Here is a 19410-nt window from a genome sequence, read left to right as displayed (position 1 = left end):
CATCAGGAGTGCTACTTTGCCATTGCCGTCTATATCCTCGCTGAAGGATCCTATGGACAGGAAGGTGGAGACTTGTCTAAAGTAGGGATGTGCAGGCTCGGATAGGTTCGAGTTTGCACGTGGAGTTCGGATTTTTCCCTCCAGGAATGATGATGTTCGTCCATGTAAGATGACGTTTTGCCTCTTTCTGAGTTCCGTTTTTTTGGAGGGAAAAATCCGAACTCCACGTGCAAACTCGAACCTATCCGAGCCTGCACATCCCTAGTCTAAAGTCTATTTATTCTCTCTCAGGGGCTGTAGCCCGGCCGTCCATGGCCATCTCCTGGTTGGCCAAGGCCATTGAGGGTTGGGCCAACGCCTTGGAGGATACGTTTACGGATGAAGCTCCGGATGTCCAGAGGGCGTTGTTAGGACAGATGAGAGATGCCGCTTCCTACATTGGAGAAGCATCTTTGGATGCTAGCCTGCTGACCTCTAGGGTTTCGGCGGCAGCAGTGTCTGCTCGCAGATCCTTGTGGTTGAGGTCTTGGAGAGCAGACGCTGATTCAAAGAAAGGCTTGGAGGGCCTTACCTTTTAAAGGAGAGTTACTATTTGGTCCGGACCTGGACAAAATAGTAGATACCCTGGCAAAGTCCAAGTCAGCCTTCCTCCCTTCAGCTACGACACCTGCTAAGGTCCGGAGCTCGGCCTTTCGCTCCTTTCGGGTTCAGGGCAAGGCAAAGGGTCAGTCCTTCCCGAGGCAGTCCGCAACCAAGACCGCCTCAAAGCCAAAGAAGCAAGCCTGGAGTGCTAGGCGCCTTCTTCCAAGCAAGAAGATAAGCCTTCTGCATGATGGGATGGGCCTCCCTCTGGGGGACCCCAGAGTGGGAGGCCGACTTCTTCAATTCGCCCAGTGCTGGCACAATACCACCATGGATGCCTGGGTGCAAGAAGTGGTCTCCCAGGGGTACGCCCTGTCTTTTCGGCACAGGCCGCCTCACCAGTTTTTTTTTTGCAGGAGTCCTTCTCAGGACAAAACCAAGGCCTTGCAGGTTCAAGAAGCCATAGAGGCCTTCCTGACGGCGGGGGTCATTATACCCGTACCACAATCTCAACGTGGGATGGGGTATTACTCTACGCTGTTTCTGGTGCAGAAACCCAATGGCTCTCATCGCCCATCCTCAATTTAAAGTCCCTGAACAGATTTCTCAGGGTTCCCAAATTCAGGATGGAAACTTTGCGTTCCATCATTCTGGCGATGGAACCGGGGGATTATATGGTCTCCCTGGATATCCAGGACGCCTACCTCCATGTACCTATAGCAACATCACACCAACGGTTTCTGCGGTTTGCTATTCTCCACAACCACTACCAATTCAGGGCTCTACCCTTTCGCCTCTCCACGGCACCAAGGGTATTTCCCAAGGTGATGGCGGTCATGGAGGCTCACCTTTGGAGCCAGACGACCTCCTCTTGCTGGCAAGCTCCCCGGAGGTACTGATCCAGCATCTCCACCTGACGGTCGCTTGTCTACAGGCGCACGGGTGGTTGATCAACTGGAAGAAGTCCTCCCTCATCCCATCACAGCGGATGGTTCATTTGGGGGCCCTGCTGGACTCTCGTCAGCAACAGATTTTTCTGACTCCAGAGAAGGTCTCCTCCTTACAGCTGCGGATTCACAGTTGTCTGAGCAGGGGCAGAGTGTCGGTGCACTCAGCGATGAGAGTTTTGGGGTCCATGGTGTCGGCATTCGACATGGTGGAGTTTGCCCAGTTCCATTCCAAGGCCCTGCAGAGGCTGATTCTTTCGGAATGGAACGGATTGCCACACAGGATTCGCTCTCAGATGCTGGTGTTGTCCTCGGAGGTACGTCTGTCCCTGGCCTGGTGGCTACAGACTGCTCATCTCCTCGAGGGGCGCCCATTTTGGATCCCGGAATGGGTTCTGCTCACGACAGATGCCAGTCTCCGGGGTTGGGGGGCGGTGACAGGCTCCTTGTCACTTCAGGGTCGTTGGTCGGCGGAGGAAGCGATTCTTCCCATCAACATTCTGGCACTGCGGACAGTGTACAGAGCCCTGCAGTCGTCCGGCACCGCTCTTCACGGAAGGGCCGTTCAGGTGCAGTCGGACAACGCCACCAAGGTGGCGTACATTAATCACCGGGGAGGGACTCGCAGTCGAGCTGCGATGTCGGAGGTGTCCCGCGTCCTGGCTTGGGCGGAGCGCTATCTTCCAGCTCCCTCGGCAGTCTTCATCCCGGGAGTCCTCAATTGGGAGGCAGACTTTCTCAGCCGTTACGACGTGCATCCCGGGGAATGGTCGCTTCATCCAGAGGTATTCCAACTACTCGTGGACAAGTGGGGGCTGCCAGAGCTGGACCTGATGGCGTCCCGTCACAATCACAAGCTGCCCGTGTACGGGTCAAGGACAAGGGACGCAGGCGCAAGTCTGATAGACGCGCTGTCGGTGAAATGGCTGTTTCGCCTGGCTTACTTGTTCCCTCCGATATTTCTGCTGCCTCGGGTCCTGCACAAGTTCAAGCAGGACGGAGGCACACTGATCCTGGTGGCCCCAGCGTGGCCAAGAAGGCCGTGGTACTCCGATCTGCGGAGCCTGTCCATCGACGCTCCGTACCTCCTACCTCAACGACTGGACCTGTTGTCTCAGGGGCCCTGTCTTCACCCGGATCTGGGTCGACTATCTTTGACGGCGTGGCTCTTGAGACAGCCGTCCTGAGGTCTCGGGGCTTTTCTAGCTCCGTTATTACCACCATGCTGAGGGCGCGCAAGCCTGCTTCCGCGAGGATCTACCACAGAGTGAGGCACACTTACTTTCAGTGGTGCGAGGCCAGAAGATATGATCCCCAGGTGTTCCGGGTTTCGCGTATTCTGGTTTTCCTTCAGTCGGGTTTGGATTTAGGATTACGTCTTTCCTCACTGAAGGTGCACGTGTCTGCTCTGTCGGTGTGGTTCCAGCGCAGGATTGCTGCTATGCCGGACGTACACACCTTTTTCCAGGGCGTTTTAAGAATCCAGCCTCCCTTTGTGCCACCTGTGGCCCCGTGGGATTTGGTGGTGGTTCTTCGGGCCTTACAGGGTCCTCCTTTTGAGCCCTTGGAGTCAGTGGAGCTCAAGTGGCTAACTTTTAAAACTGTTTTCCTCTTGGCAATTGCTTCTGCCAGGAGGGTTTCGGATTTGGGGGCGCTTTCCTGTCATTCCCCTTTTCTGGTTTTTCATCAAGACAGAGCGGTGCTTCGCACTCGTCCTGATTTCCTGCCTAAGGTGGTTTCCAGGTTCCACATTAATCAGGAAATTGTTGTACCAGCCTTTCAGTCGCCTGATCTTTCGGCTGGGGAGGCTTCTTTAGACGTTGTCCGTGCACTCCAGGTTTATGTGGACAGGACTAGTTCTGTGAGGAAGTCTGATTCTTTGTTTGTCCTCTTTGGTCTTCAAAAGAGGGGTTGGCCTGCCAACAAACAGACTCTAGCCCGTTGGCTTCGTTCTGTTATTATTGAGGCTTATATGCAGGAGGGTTTACCTGTTCCAGCCTCTGTTAAGGCTCATTCCACTCTGTCTGTGGGCCCTTCTTGGGCTGCTAGCCATGGCGCCTCTGCTGTTCAGCTGTGTAAGGCGGCCACCTGGTCTTCCATTCAGACCTTTTTGAGGTTCTATGCGTTTGACACCTTTGCCTCTCAGGATGCATCCTTTGGCCGCCGGGTTCTCCTATCAGCACAGGAGCGTCCCCGCCCTTAGTTGGACTGCTTTGGGACATCCCCAAGGTCACCCTGTGGACCCCTATGGACCCTGAAGTAGAAAACAAGAGATATGGTAAGAACTTACATTTGTTATCTCTGTTTCTACGAAGTCCATAGGGTCCACAGGGCACCCGCCCTGACGCACCTGGCTTCATATGGGCTCTGTGACTGGTCACCAGTTTTGCGTCTCCCATTTATGTGAGTATGGTTCTTGTGTGTTCCAGTCTTCCTTCTCTCTGTTTTGTCTCCTTCTCCGGCCTTGGCTGCTTACCAACTGAGGTGCCTGTGGCTCGGGGGCGGGGTATAGAGGAGGATGGACCCAAGTGCATCCTGGGAGCAGCTAAAAGCTTTAACTCCGTGGTGCCCGAGGATCCAGGATCCAGCTATACCCCAAGGTCACCCTGTGGACCCTATGGACTTCGTAGAAACAGAGATAACAAAGGTAAGTTCTTACCATATCTCTTGTTATTGTGTCGAATGACATAGTATTGAAGAACTACTTTTTCGGAAGTCTGAAGAACAGTACCATCAAACTACTAAGGGGTCCCGAAAATAGGACAGTTAGGAGGTGGAGGGGGAGGGGCAGTTGTTTTTCTTTCTAGCAAAATCTGCCGGAGCCTTATCCAAATCTATCTTAATAATGGAAATTATTAGATGGTGTTCCAATGGTTGACTTTCTTTAATTCCACAAAGCTGCACTGGCCCTGGCTCCTTCCTGGCAGCTGTGCTTTTGCATCAGGGGCATCTTGTAGTCGTTTGATTCCCAGAGACAGCCACCGTAATACCTCCCCTTTCTAGGCTGCTGCTAGGCAACAAGACATATTGCTAGCTCTGATTGGCTCACTGATACAGTGATAACCAATCAGAGCACAGCCTGCCCCTCTCCCGTGCACTGTTGCAGCTTCTACTAGCCTAGCTCTGATTGGTTATCACTGTATCAATGAGCCAATCAGAGCACAGCCTGCCCCTCTCACGTGCACTGTTGCAGCTTCTACTAGCACAGCCACAGCATGATGAGCAGGGAAGCAGCAGGCAATTGACAAGCCTTCAATCCCAGCGAGTCACTCAGTGACTGCTGCTGGAGATATGCTGGACAACAACACCACAGTATACCTCTTTCAGCACTTTTAGAGCGCTTTGCCGTGGTGTTCTGCGGGCATGCCTATAGGGCGTAAATAGAAAATCCTTAGGAGCTGTTTGACCGACTAAGAAATTATCAGATTTTGAAAAACTAAATGGGAATCCTCTTCTCGAATGGTCCTACAAATTTTTTTTCGACCCTCGCAATGGATGCGGAAACTTGGTTTTTTTTGTTTGTTTTTTTTTTCAACCCACCCTAACGTGCAGGCAGGGGTGGCAGAGCTCCCCTGTCATACTCCAGAGATTTGATATCAAAATTATTAGAATAATGCTAAGAACATATTTTTAACTTATAAACATCTTTTTTGTTTGTTGTAATTATTTTTATTGTTAACACTCGCCAGCTTTGTGGAGCTCCCTGGGACTGCAGGGAGACGAGAGATGAGGCAGCAACAGCTCAGCCTCACTTCTGTATAGTCAGGCACTGCTTGTAGAGCTGGGGGCGGGGCCACACCGTGGGCAGTAAGCTTGCACAAAAAGAGAGCTAATAGAGGCATGCCTCTGTGTATGGGGGTCGTGCCTTGATCACTGATGGACATCTTGGATGTGTCATATGACCAGGAAGTGCACTGCAGTGTTTAGAACACAGTGATGCAGGTAGGAGAATCAATGGACACTGAGTGTAGTGAGGGAAGAGTTACAGTGAGTAGGGTCCCAGCACTCAGATCCAACTCCATGTGTGCCTCCCCAGCCATTGACCTCACCGCACGTCACTGCATCCTGACAGTGTGCAATTTCTCTTGAAAAATTCTAATGAATAGCAATTATACAAAATTTGGTTTCCGTTGCTGAAAGATTATATTTTTCCATAAGCCTACCTAGCTGACAGATGTAAGTAATGGTGTCTAAATCACTTGGGATCCAGGACATGTCTAAGAATCAAAAAGTCAGGTTCCTGTTTCCTGTACTAACACACACTTCCTGCAGGGAAGAGACAACTTGTTTTTTATCTTGTAAGTGTCAGCTCAGTGACTACCAACACCCCCTTCCTCCCTCCTTACAGGAAGTGACGTTCTTCTTCACACTATATTATTTCCATGTCCTTGATAAACATGAGATTACTTTATCCATCCTCCTAACTGCATGTATCATAGCATGTATTAATGCTGTGCACACATGCACAAATTGATATATGTATGTCATACATCTGATATGAGTGAGTTAATCCTGGAATATTCTCTTTTAGATGTGTAAATAATCTTATTGATGCCGTGACTCCCATTTTTTTTTTTTTTTTTATATAAGGTTTGCAAATTATGTTAAAATTAAGAGCAAGCTAGTACCTTTTTTTAATTTATGTGATTAAACAAAATGGTGAAGTAAGTATTCTGGTTTATAAGAGGAAAACAAACCGGTTTCTTAAAGTCTGTGAAACTGTTTAATATTGGCCCCTTCCCTCCATCGTAAGACCTTTAACTTGTGTGGTAGTGCCAGAAGAAAACTTAAGCTGGGTACACACCTAAAAGATATATCTGAGGATGATGGTTGCTCACACACACTGAACCCCAGGTGTCGCATCGCGCCCCCCGCCCCGCTGCCTCTGCTGCAAGTATCCGGCGGTCGTCTGACCGCCCATGCACACAGCGCGATGGACAGATATGTCTACAGATATATCTGGCATCGACTCTGCAGCACAGCCAACGCGACATGTCTGCGAACGACGTTGTTCAGACATATCGCTGGTACACACTGGCCGACGGGCACCAGATATATTGGCCTATTAACTCCTGGGCCAATATATCTGCCAGTGTGTACCCAGCTTTAGTCCAAGTTAAGGCACCATTGCTTTGTCACAGGTAAGGAATACTTATTTTAAATGGAGAATGTTTTTCTGTAATGGATTCTCGCATTTAGATCTCGCCTATAGCAGTTACCAGTTTGCAGTTCATGTGAGATGTTCCAATGTTGGAGAGACCTCTGCTTAGGGAACCAGTGATCCAGTCAGGCTTGGTATAATTGTTCAGCTGTTACCCTATCGACAGTCAAATTGACAAGTGAGAATGACTGCGTGTTAGTAATGTTATTTTAACAATGTTGGCATTGTAACGTCAAACATGATGGTAAAGAATAATTTTTAAAGTTATGAAGCCAACACCATTAAAATGTGTAAATAACATTACGACGGCATTGACATTACACTGCCGACAGTGTGACTGTCGACGAACTACCTCACATCTATTCTTATGGATGTGGATTGGTTGGCATTGGAAAGTAATTCCACAGGGCTTTTGTATGTCACTAGATTAATTTTGAATGGATGTTACACGAATGGAAGTATATTTAGAAAAGCTGTCTATTTTTTTAGCCTTCACAGGCTCCAGAAACCACCTCTGTTGCCACCTCCCCTCTGAAGCTGGCAGTCCAAGAGCAGACGCTCACACCTCCTGGCAAGGTCATCACCCTTCTCTCCCGGAACCCAGACTGCCTAGGGACACAGTCTGCACATATCCACCCAACCTTCTCTTCGACGTGTAATACCTCAGGTGAGAGAGGGACTCCAGGACCAATTATTCAATGAGGCCTTCTTCCATTTTATTATTTTTCCATGGACCTCAACCTTTGGGCCTAGAGATGAGAATCGGTGTATAATTGGGCATGAGGAATTAGTGGAGATGTCATGTGATCTTAATTTTTGTTTTAAGCCACTAATTAATGATCCATGTCACTTAGCTACATAATACTGGGCTTGCCCCAGCCTCATTATCCTGCTTGATAACTTGGTTCTTAGCTAGTTAAAAGCTTGTAATTCTTTAGAAGGTTTCTGGAGCATAAATATGAATCATATTTTTGAAGGAGATTTGTCATCAAAATAAAATATTTCTTAATAAACCTTTTCCCACCTGCAAGTAGAACAATGGCTTTGAGTGTCCAAGACTCTTGCCATGCAGGAAATGACCTTGCCCTCTTTTTATCCTCTTGTCATGTTTCAAGAGCAGTCATTGGACAGCTGTCACCGCCATCCAGCCAATGCTCTTGAGGCATGGCAAGGCTCATTGTGTCAGATCCCTGCAATGCAACGTTTTCCTGTGCCCCACAGGAGTTTGTGACGGATTTCCACAATAGCAGAGGTTCCGGACAACTGAGTTTAATATTAAAGATGCTCTGGATGAGCTCTCCTTTAACGTAGGTGCCCGGCTTTCTCCTTGCTGCCAGTGAGCTAGAAAAGGGACCTCCGCATCATCTATACTGCACATAGACACTTGCACTATTCCTTTTAGTCTCTCTGTTTCTTTACCTCCTGTAGTTTTGACTGGATAACGTGTAATTACGCCAATGTACTGATATGTTTTTTTGGTTGTAGGTTTAAGGAATCTATCTCGTCCACTTCTGTTCGGCAGTCCCTTGGGATCTGTATCTACCAGCAGCGATGGAGCGGTTTTTGCCGTTCCCAACATGCTGCCTCCGAACAGCCGCCACGCAAAGGTTTCCTCATCGAGCAGTGAGTCTGAGGTTACAGGCCGCCAGCAGTTGGATGCTGTTAGTGTGAGTATAGGTCAGGTGTAATTAAGAATTTACAGCTGTAAGAATGAAGGGGTTTGGTACAGGATGCTGGCGGTCAGGATTCCGATGGCGGCTTCCCAACAGGATTAGAGTACCGACACTTGTCGGTCAGTATTCTAACCCTCCCCCTCTATCTAACCCTCCCTCACCGCTACCTCAATCTTACCTCTCCCCCAGTGCCTAAACCTAATTTCCCCACTCCCCGCACCCTAAACCTAACCCTCCCCCTAGTGCCTAAACCCGAACGCTAACCCTCTCCCTAACCCCGCTACTTACCATTGGGGTGCCGACGCAGGGATTCTAACACGTGTCGGGATTCTGGCGCCGGCATCTTGACTGTCCGGATTTTAACCGGATCCCTGATAAAGAATTGCTTTCTAATTACAGGAATTGGCTGTATTTGGAGTCTCAAGGCTCCACTTTAGGAAATGATTCAAAACACTCCCACTCTAAAAGCTATATGTAGTGTCCTAGGGCAGAGCAAGATGCTTGATTTATATGGGCTTTAATACAAATAGACTTTTGTGTCCCAGAATTGTTTGTGTGTATCAGCTACTTCATTAACTAACAGCCAAAAGCCCATAAGTGAGACCATTAACGCCTGAGTGCCTTTCCTTCCCTGTTATCTGGCTGTTATATGCTCCCTCCAGCAGTCTTTACATGACAATAACCACCTCTTCTCTTTTCCCTGCAGTCTGATTTCTTCTTGCCGAAACAGAGAAGTAGACACCCTCGGAAGCCCTTAGTTGTCCAGGTGAGACTTTTTTCTGAGTGGGTCAAATTAATTTGATCCATGTTAGTATAAAATACAGCTCAATAACTGCAAAAACTAATTAGGTACAGCCATACACATTGCTATCTGCCTATGTTAGTAGTGCTCTTCTGACCATGCTAACTTGCCGCAGTAATGAAGGAAAGGGAGCCGGCTGAAGACCTATGTTTTGTGGCCAAATCAGACAACCTTTGGCAGTTTTATATGGGAAAACTTAGGAGCCAGCAGAGGCTCAAATAGGTCATTATTTTTACTTCTAATCTCAATACAAACTGTTTGCAAAAATGTATTCTCCGAAGCCTCTCTCCATGATATCCCTCCGCTAGACGATTTTTTTAACGATTTGCCCAATTCCGACGCATCAGAACGTCAACAAATCGCCTGTGTATGCTCTGTCGTCCGATGCACGCTCCCGTGGTGTCGTCAGCCGTATCGTCAGGTTAGCCCACCATGCAGGTCGACCTGACGATGCGGCTGATGACCCCATGCTGCAGGATGCGGCAGGGGCCGATATGTCTGGCACCGGATCGTCTAGTGCAAGGGTGGGCAAAAAGTGGCCCTCCAGCTGTTGTGGGACTACAAATCCCAGCATGTCTTGCAACAGTTTTAGCATGGCCAAATAGCAAAACCGTAACAGGGTACACTGAGATGTGTAGATCTACAACAGCTGGGGGGCCACTTATTGCCCACCCCTAGACTAGTGTGTACCGGCCACCCGATATGTCTGGCCGTCGGCAGGGGGGGCGCCGAACGCATCGCTGGGTACAAACATCGTTTAGTGTGTACCCAGCATTAGGCACTGCCAGGCATTACGTGCCTAAATGTTTGGTTTGCCTGAATGGGCTCAGTAGCTTTGTCTTAAGATCTAGAGCCAGAGATTTACATTAATAATAATAGAAAAGTTTGGAGTTTCATCAAGAACTTTATATAAATCGCATGACCCCACTAAACAGGAAGAAAGATCTTTACATTATGTCACTCACTAGGTTGTTATGGTAACTAATGAATCCCGGCTAGTGAACGTTAAACCATAAATAATAGCAAGAAATAACCTGAAAGTGTTTCCCTGGGCTTTTAGCACTGAGCATTATTTCTGACTTTTTACTTACAGAGGACACTTCTCCCACGGCCGTCTGGCAGTTCCTTCCCACATGTCTGTTCCTTCTCTATCCTCTCCAACTCTGCAGTAACAGGTAATGTAATGACACATAATGGTACATCCTTTTACTGCACTTTAGCACCTTAACCACTTGCCTGGCATGGTCGTATCAGATACGACCATATCAGACTGGGCTTTCCCTGACATGGTCGTATCTGATACGACCAGTCAGAGAAGCACTGTGGGCGGCTGCTGGAAAATCATTTTCTAGCAGCTGCCAATCACAGAGGGACCTCCTGGTCCCCCTGCACACTTTGTCCCTCCCCGTGGGCCGATCACTGCAGTGATCAGCCAGCCCAGCGCCGGCGCACCCACCCCCTCCCCCGGCGGCTGCCGAGAGGACCTGGCAGAGAAGGCAGCACTGACAGCGCTGTCCTTCTCTCCCTACTCCGGAGAACAGCAGCCCGGCGCCTGCTGACAGAGCAGGGAAGGTAGCGCTATCAGCGCTGTCCTTCTCTCCCTCCAACTCCGGCTAGCAGCAGACGCCGGGCAGGGAAGGTAGCGCTATCAGCGCTGTCCTTCCCTCACCCCACCCCCGCTATCAGCAGCCTCTCCCCCATTGTGGAAAGCCCCACCCACGTATATCTATATATATATATATATATATATATATATATATATCTATATATAATATATATATATATATATATATATATATATATATATATGTACACACACATACATACACGTGTATAGATGGTAGCCCCCAACTGATGTTAAGGAAACATCAGCAGCTGTGGTCACAATCGATGTTTCTATCAGTGGCCATAAGTACTAGTATATATCATAAAAATACAGCATTTTTTTTTTTACAAAATTGTGTTGGATAAGTTTTAATAAGCTGTTCCTGACCTAATTCAATCATAAAATAAACCGACAATTTCGGAGTGGTTTTTGGAGAAAGAATTCGTCAGTTAAGTGGTTAATGTACAAATGAATACAGTAATTTATGTGACTGCATGCTCACAGGACCTAATTAAGGATAGGAGGCAATTGTATAGCTGGAACATAGATACAGCGTAAGTATTTGGCTGCACACGTTTTTCTGTAGATAAGTCATCATTCCGTACTAGCGGATAATAGCTGACGTTTCATTAATAATAATAATATTGCAAAAAAGAGTCTGCCCGAAAAGAGTAACCAGCACCAGTACTATAGCCTGGGCTAGTTAACGCAACAAAAGTACCAGCCATTTTTTATTAATCTCTGTTTGACCTTTAGTTAATATTTATAATCATTACTCCTTTGCTGGAATATATTAAATAGGCACAAAGTAAGGAGCGCTGCATTTTTATTCTCCTTATTTTGCCAAACTGCCCACACACTACTATCCACTCCACACCATCTTGCACAATCCTTGTCTAAGTGTCTGAGTGTTTCTCAATGTCGTCTTCTTCCGTTGCTTGTCCTTATCCTTGGGAGGAGCTTTCAGACCAATTCTCCCTAAAGCTGGGTACACACTGAACAGATCTATCTACACACTGGCCGGGGGGGGGGGGAGGGCTTTTGTCGTGCCGTGCCCCCCTCCCCGCGGCCTTTACAGCAAGTGTACGGGCAAGCGGTGGCCCACCTATACACTCAGCACGATGCCCCAATATGTCTGCAGATATATTGGGCATCAGCTGTGCAGCAGAGCCGACACGATATGTCTGAATGACGTCATTCACAGACATATCGCTGGTGCACACTGTCCGACGGACACCCGATATATTGGCCGATCAATTGATCAGCCAATATATCTGCCAGTGTGTACCCAGCATTAGACTGGGGAAAGACAGAACTCTGACGTTTCCATGACTTGGTTGGGGAAGAGGTCCATTCCTGTCTAAGGAGGAGGACATTTTGACAAGGGTGTATACTGATTTGGCCAAGCACTGTGACCAAACCAATTCCTCCTATGGAATCTCTTCATGGACCATTTGCCTCCTGTCTAAATGCGCCAAGGGGCTGGGGTTCATTCTCTGAAGATTCATTGTAGGAGCTGGATGGTGGAACCCCTTCCACTGCAACCCTGGGATGCATGGTAACATGCATGAACTCAAAAATGGGCTGCATTAACAATTTAGACCAGTATTGTTCTACTAGATTAATAGTGTCACAACTCTCGGGTGGAGAGTGGATGCAACCCGTACTTAGGGATTGGTGTGACCTGTTTCTGAGGCGCAGAGTCTAATGTACCGGCGGTATTCACCAGGGACCCTCACAAGAAGGTATGGACTTGGCTGTGTCCGACACACAGGTCGCAGCCCTCAGAATAGGTTCCCCTATACAGGCGCTGATGTACTCTGGACTGAGCGGAGAGGATATAAGCGTAGTCGACAGGCCGGGTCGGGACCAAACAAGCAAAACTGTACCAGGGAGCAGACGTATTCAGATCACGGAGGATAGCCAAGGTCAGAACCAGATATCAAACTCCGTACCACGAGAGCAAACGAAATCGGGCTCACGATCAAAAGCCAAGGTCAGGAGTCAGAAGCCAAGTAACACAGGAACGCTGGAGTACGGTAATAGAGCCTATACTCTGGCACCTGTATGCTGCCAGAGACTCCCTCTTATAGGGAAGAAATTAATCCTGCGCCAAACGTGACTTCATGTTTGGCGAGCCTGCCCCTTTAAATCTAAAACAGTAGCGCGTGCGGCGACCTAGGAGAGCCGCGGCTGCCTGTCACAGCCGCCGGAGGGAGCCTGATGCATGGGCAGCTGGCGCCAAGGACTCCCCGCCCGCTGCCTGTCAGTCCAGTGTCACCGGACCCGGTAAGTACACCCCAGTGTCCGGCGCACTGTGACAAATAGTAGTATGGCGAATCAGATTTCCATTTTTACAACACTTAACCCATTGCCCTGTCTGCCCACAGTTGGCAGAAGTTACTCCATTACTGTTCAGCATAAGGCTGCTTTGACCTTAGGGGAAGGGGTCCCATATGTTTTTTGTGGACCTAATTAGACATGACAATTCTGCAGCAGGCTCACATTATGTCAAGAGGGACTGCTGCTGTTCTCCCTGTTATAGTGTAACCATCCCAACTTGGCATAGCCTGGTGCTGATTGCCACTTATGTGGGGGACCCCACGTTCTCTGTCCCCATGTATTAGCTGTAAACAGTGTACTGATAAAAATAGATTTTGTACCATGCGCTCACCTTGTCTATATATCATATTATAGAAAATGTAGCTAAGGTAAAAAATGTGGAGATGACAACAGATCTAATGAATGTTATAAACAATCTTTTATTTATATAGACACCATATACCAATGCGTCTAGTGATATGGATGGCTATTTTAGACTCTTATATGTCTCCTTTCTGGTAGTAGGAGTATGATAGTAAAATAATCTAATAAAAATTATATATGATGATTAAGTCCTATATGGAAGGATCAAGGTATGTCTGGGTGGCAGGTGTGCCCTTTGAGGGGATTACCTTTCCGTAAATATATACGGTACCCTTATGTTATAATATCAGCTCAGTATTTGTCCATACCGACTAGTAGCCAAGAAAAAGTCAGCCAATAGGACTGATCCCAAGTGGGTAAATAATGTCCGGGTGGTAGGTGTGCCCTTTGAGAGGGTTACCTTCCCGTAAATATATACGGTACCCTATGTCTAAAAAGACAAGTATGTGTATGTCCCTTTGGCTACTTGCAATGTGCTAGGGAAGTGAGGGTAACCTTATGTAGAAAGGTAGCTCTCCGTATGTGGATATCCACGTACGTGTCCCTGCACTGTCTGAAGCAATGTCCCGGTGATAGAGTGAGCCGTGCAAAGTGTGACTGCAGCGTCCCGCTAGCGGGGCTTACCGGTCGGCGTCTTCACTGAATGTCACGTGTTGCACTGTCCATGTGGTGTGTGGAGGAGGGGAGCAGTGCGGTATGATTTCAATTGCCGCAGTCAGTCCAGCCGGACCACTCGCTCAACCCTCTGCTTCTAATGCACGCTGCTCTGTAGTATGGCAGAGGAGGGTGCTGTTTCCTGCTGTTTCCTGTTAGGAGGATAAGGAGTAGCAGCGTGAGGCTGTGCACAAGGCTCTCTGCTTCCTTAGTCACGTGTGTGGAAAACTGGGCGTCGACACGTTTCGGCCAATCAGGCCTTCTTCAAGGAAACAGTGTACGCTATAGCTCTGGTAGATATATGCAGCCTATGAGATGTAGACTGTTGCATGTTCAAGTTAGGCATAACTATCAAAGCTCCCGCATGTTCTCCTTTATCCACTAGGGGACACTGGAGCACTAGAAACTGGGGTATAGACGGTGGTTGAGTAGAGCCTGGCACTTAATAATCTGAAAGTGTGACTGGCTCCTCCCCCATCAGCCCCAGTTTTAGAAATGTGCCCGACAGACACATTGGGCTGTCTCCAGTCCTTTTGTTAATAATTTTTATTTAAATTTTTTCTTCAGGGTCCATAGGGCTCCACAGGGAGACAATGATGGTGTAGGTGGGACCTTGGAGGACCGGACAGCAAATCACAATTTTTAATAGTGGGGCTGCTTCAAGCAGCCCAAGCTTTTTATTTTTATGATTTAAATTTTATTTCTAGTGTTTGAAACTGAGCAGCAGCAAAAGCCATCTATTCTGCTGCTCCATCACCCCTCCGCGGTGCCGTGACACCAAGCCCCGGCTAGGTACTCCCGGAGGGGCTCTTGGGGGGAACTAGCTAGCATGCTCCCCCGGATTCCAGCAGGCAGTCCGGAATCCAGGGGACAGGTAAGGCGGACCACCGCATGGGGGTCCCTCGTCTTTGTGCAGTCTATCCCCCGGTCTCGGGAGACGGCCCGGAGGCGCTGAAGTGGACACTGGTGCGCCCACAACTCCACTAGCATTAATATACTAGTGCAGAGGCATATTTAGAGGCCAGGGGACCCGCTGGTTAACATTAGCATGGGGAGAAGGGGCTCTCCCTGCAGCCCCTCCCCCAGCACAGGGCGCCATTCCACTGTGGCCTAACCGTTTCTTGAGCTGCTCCTTCTTCATCCTCCGCCCCCTCAGAGACGTGCGGCAACCATTTTCTGCCTCTCTGTATACTTCTCCCATGGGCCAGGTTATACAGCGCTATCCTACCAGCCACTGCGATCTGTGTAGTTTATTGTAGTGCCAGTTGCAGATATATGTTTTTTTTTTTTTTGCGTTTGTATGTGACTTGTGCTAGCGCTGATGTCTACTTTCTATGCCAGGGGTGGCCAGCCCGCAGCTCTCGAGCCGCATGCTGCCCTTTTGAGTTTCTGATGGTGCCCGGCAGACCCCCCATTAGTACTGAGAATGCTGGTCTCTGAAGCGATCAGAGACTAGAGAAGCCTCTGATCGCTTCAGAGACCAGCGTTCCCAGTAATGCAGTGCGCGGGTGACGTCATGATGTCACCAGCGATGTGAGGAGCCCTTCACAATTGCCTTCCTACAAACGCACGGGTGGCTGATCAACTGGAAAAAACTCTTCCCTGACATGTTCTCAAGGAATGGTATATTTAGGAGCCCTCTTGGACTCTCAGGTTCAGAGAATCTTTCTAACAACAGACAAGATCTCCTTAATACAACACAGAGTGCGCAGACTGCTCCGCGGTCGCCGAGTTTCAATTCACGCTGCAGTGCAGACATTGGGATCAATGGTGTCCACCTTTGACATGGTGGAATTCGCTCAGTTTGACTCCAGGCTCCTACAACAATTGATCCTCTCCAGGTGGTCCCTTACCCCATCTACTTCGATCCCAGACGATGGGCCTCCCCACGGAGGTTCAACCTGTCCCTAGCTTGGTGGCTACAGACATTCCATTTAGACAAGGTTCACCCCTTTAGGATCCCGGAATGGGCTCTCCTCACCAAGGACGCCAGTCTCCGAGGGTGGAGCGCAGTGACCGGCCAGCTCTCCTTCCAGGGGCACTGGACCCCAGTCGAGCTAAAGTTACCAATCAATGTTTTGGAACTTCGAGCCATCTACAGAGCTCTGGCTCAGGATATTCTACTTTGGCAGGCCAGTACAAGTACACTCCGACTACGCCACGGCAGTGGCCTACCTCAATCACCAAGGAAGCACTTTTGAGTTCGGCAGCCAAGGCAGAAGTGTCCCACTTTCTCACATGGACCGAACTCCATCTCCCAGCCATATGTGCGGTATTCATCCCAGGAATTCTCAATTGGGAAGCAGATTTCCTCAGCCGTCACTACGTGCATGTAGGAGAGTGGTCTCTACATCCAGAAGTCTTTTCAGCTCCTGGTGGACAAATGGGGTCTGCCGGATGTGGATCTCATGGCCTCAAGACACAACAACAAACTTCCAGTATGTGGAACCAGGACAAGGGACCCGGATGCAGCCTTCTTGGACGCATTGTCAGTGAAATAGACCTTCCATTTGGCATACCTCTTTCCACCAATATCCCTGCTTCCTCGAGTTCTTCAGAAATTCAAGCAGGGAGGGGGCGCAGTCCTGAGATAGCTCCAGCTTGGCCCAGACGCCATTAGTACTCCAATCTTCAGAGTCTCTCCATAGACTTTCCAACTTCCTTTATGGGTAGACCTGTTGTCTCGGGGTCCATGTCTACATCTGGACCTGAGCCGTCTGTCTTTATCAGCTTGGCTCTTGAGACATCCCTCCTAACGGCTAAGGGATTTTCCAGCTCTGTGGTCCAGACCATGCTCAGGGCCATGGATTGGATCTAGGCCTCCGCCTAGTATCAACGTAAATGCAGGTCTCTGCTTTGTCCATCTGGTTCCAGCGCAGACTGGCTCCTCTACCAGATGTTCACACCTTCCTGCAAGGTGTTCTCCATATACAGCCTCCCTATGTTCCTCCTGTGGTTCCATGGGATTTGGCAGTGGTGCTCCAAGCACTTCAAGAACCTCCATTCCGAACCCCTGGAATCAGTGGATGTCAAGTGGCTCACTGTGAAGACTGTTTCTTCTGGCTATAGCATCTGCTCGTAGGGTATCTGATTTAGGGGTGCTTTCATGTCGCTCCCCCTTTTTAATCTTTCATCGGGACAGGGCGGTTCTTAGAACACGCCCGGGCTTCCTTCCCAAGGTGGTCTCTCGTTTCCATCTAAACGAGGAAATCTTGGTTCTGGCCTTTCAATCATCAGACCTCTCGGCAGGTGAGGGCTCTTTGGATGTGGTCTGTGCTCTAAAGATCTATGTGGACCGTACTACTTCCATCAGGAAATCGGACTCCCTCTTTGTCCTATATGGATTCCACAAGAAGGGATGGCCAACTAACAAACACACTCTGGCCAGATGGATTCGCATGACTATCTTACAGGTTAACATGCAGTCTCTGTTCATTCTACTTGCTCTGTGGGTCCCTTGTGGGCAGCCCGACGTGGCGCCTCAGCTGAACAGCTATGCAAGGTCGGCCACCTGGTCGTCTGTCCACACCTTTCTTAGCTTTTATGCCTTTGATACATTTGCCTCTCAGGATGCTTCCTTCGGGTGTAGGGTTCTCCGCTCAGGAGCGTTCCCGTCCTTGAACAACTGCTTTGAGACATCCCCATTGTCTCCCTGTGGAGTCCTATGGACCCTGAAAACAAACGGAGTTATGGTAAAACTCACCTTTTGTTAACTCTTTCTTCGGAGTCCATAAGGGTCCACAGGGCACCCGCCGTGATGCTTCTATGGGTTTCTTCCCTTAGTCACTTGTTTCCTTCTCTGTGTGAGAATGTGATTCTTCAGTGTACCAGTCTTCCTTCTCTCCTTTCCTGTTCCTGCCTTGGGCTTGTTAACAAAACTGAATTGCCCTCAGGCTGTGGGCAGGGTATAGGGGGAAGGACCGGAGCATCCTGGGAATGAAAAGCTTTGATGTTGGTGTCTGGTCCTCCAAGGACCCACCTACACCCTATTGTCCCTGTGGACCCTATGGACTTCGAAGAAAGAGAGTTAACAAAGGTAAGTTAGTTGTAAAATGACAAGAAATAATGTGAGTTATGGTAAAACTGAGGACCGGCAGACTGCTGGCTGTGGCAGTCTGTCTGCTACGTGGGAGTTACCAGGAAGGGTACTGTCACAGCTACTGCAGCCTGTGTTTGGTGACCCTAAAGGGGGACCCCCTTAACACATGGGCATCTGCCTCAGCGAGAACCCACCACAGCGGACACTGGATTGTGTCCGGATTTTCGAGCGGTGAATATTATAACTGGGCTTAGTGACAGCGCGGTGTTGCCGTGGCTGTCACTCTTAAAAGGTGGCCGGGTCCTGCTGTCTCCCTTGCCCCTCCCTCCCACGGCTAGCGCGGGCTAGGAGAGGTTAGCACCGGAGTGTTAGTTTTATTCACTGCTGCTCTGGACAGCGGTTCTGAGGAGAGGGCACACTAGAGAGCCGTCCGGTGCTCATTCCCGGCTAGACTCAGCGCCGGAGTTCAGTCTCGGCTAGAGGCGACGGGACTTAGTCACTGCGGCCAGAGCTTCTTGCTAGGAGAGCTATGAGCCGTCCTTAGTACATCCTCCTCCCCTGTTTTGGCGCGTCCTGCTCACTTGGAGCTGCGCCATTTTATCTCACCCACTCTCCATTACAGCACCTGTCCCTCTTACAGGATCGGCGGTGCTGTGTATATTTAAAGGCCTAATCCTCACAGAAGCTGCTGCACAATGCTATAAACATCATCTCCGAGCTGCTGCATACAGGGGTCTGTGAGTTCCCTTAAGTGGTGGGGAACATTCATTTTATTATATCCTGCTCCTCCTCTATAGCTCTGTCTCCCTAGTGAACTCTGCTGTTGTGTGACTGTGTCTTAGAGGCTGGACTGTGGGTGTTGTGTCCTTGCCTGTGTGTGTGAGTGTATATATACCATGAAGGTGCATTTCAGAAACTGTTTGCATGCTCTAAATGCAAGAAAAAGTTTATGCATGCTCCCTCTGAGGGCTCCTCCCTGTGTGAAGCTTGCGAGTCAGGGGGTTCTGCTGTAGTGCAGAATGTTACGCCTTCTTTGATAAATAACCTTGCAGGGCCTATTACTGATTTAACCTGTGTTTTAGCCGCTTCTCTTAGAGAACGGGAAGCTGCCAGGGATGGTCCCAGCACTTCTCACTCCTCTTTATTAGCTAGTGAACCAGTTTGGTCTCAAGTTAGTCTGTGGATTGTCTAGTCCAATTAATGGATTCCTCATCTAAATCCACTGAGGCCGTGGTAAGTC

General features: G+C 49.0%; 1 protein-coding gene across 2 annotated transcripts in view; it reads left to right on the top strand.

Annotated features, from left to right (window-relative positions):
* The window catches only part of CRAMP1 (cramped chromatin regulator 1), an 80817-nt gene that overhangs the window by 44092 nt on the left and 17315 nt on the right, over window positions 1–19410 (top strand). For both annotated transcript variants that reach the window (XM_088452078.1, XM_088452077.1), the window contains exons 11-14: window positions 7180–7357; window positions 8176–8357; window positions 9070–9129; window positions 10259–10340. In XM_088452078.1, the coding sequence (XP_088308204.1) occupies window positions 7180–7357; window positions 8176–8357; window positions 9070–9129; window positions 10259–10340 (502 nt within the window). The remainder of the gene's footprint in view (window positions 1–7179; window positions 7358–8175; window positions 8358–9069; window positions 9130–10258; window positions 10341–19410) is intronic.

Source organism: Taudactylus pleione, unplaced genomic scaffold (assembly GCF_031769625.1).
Source record: "Taudactylus pleione unplaced genomic scaffold, aTauple2 ptg000032l, whole genome shotgun sequence".
In the NCBI taxonomy this organism is placed as follows: Eukaryota; Metazoa; Chordata; class Amphibia; order Anura; family Myobatrachidae; genus Taudactylus; species Taudactylus pleione.
This window is presented reverse-complemented; position numbering and strand designations above follow the sequence as displayed.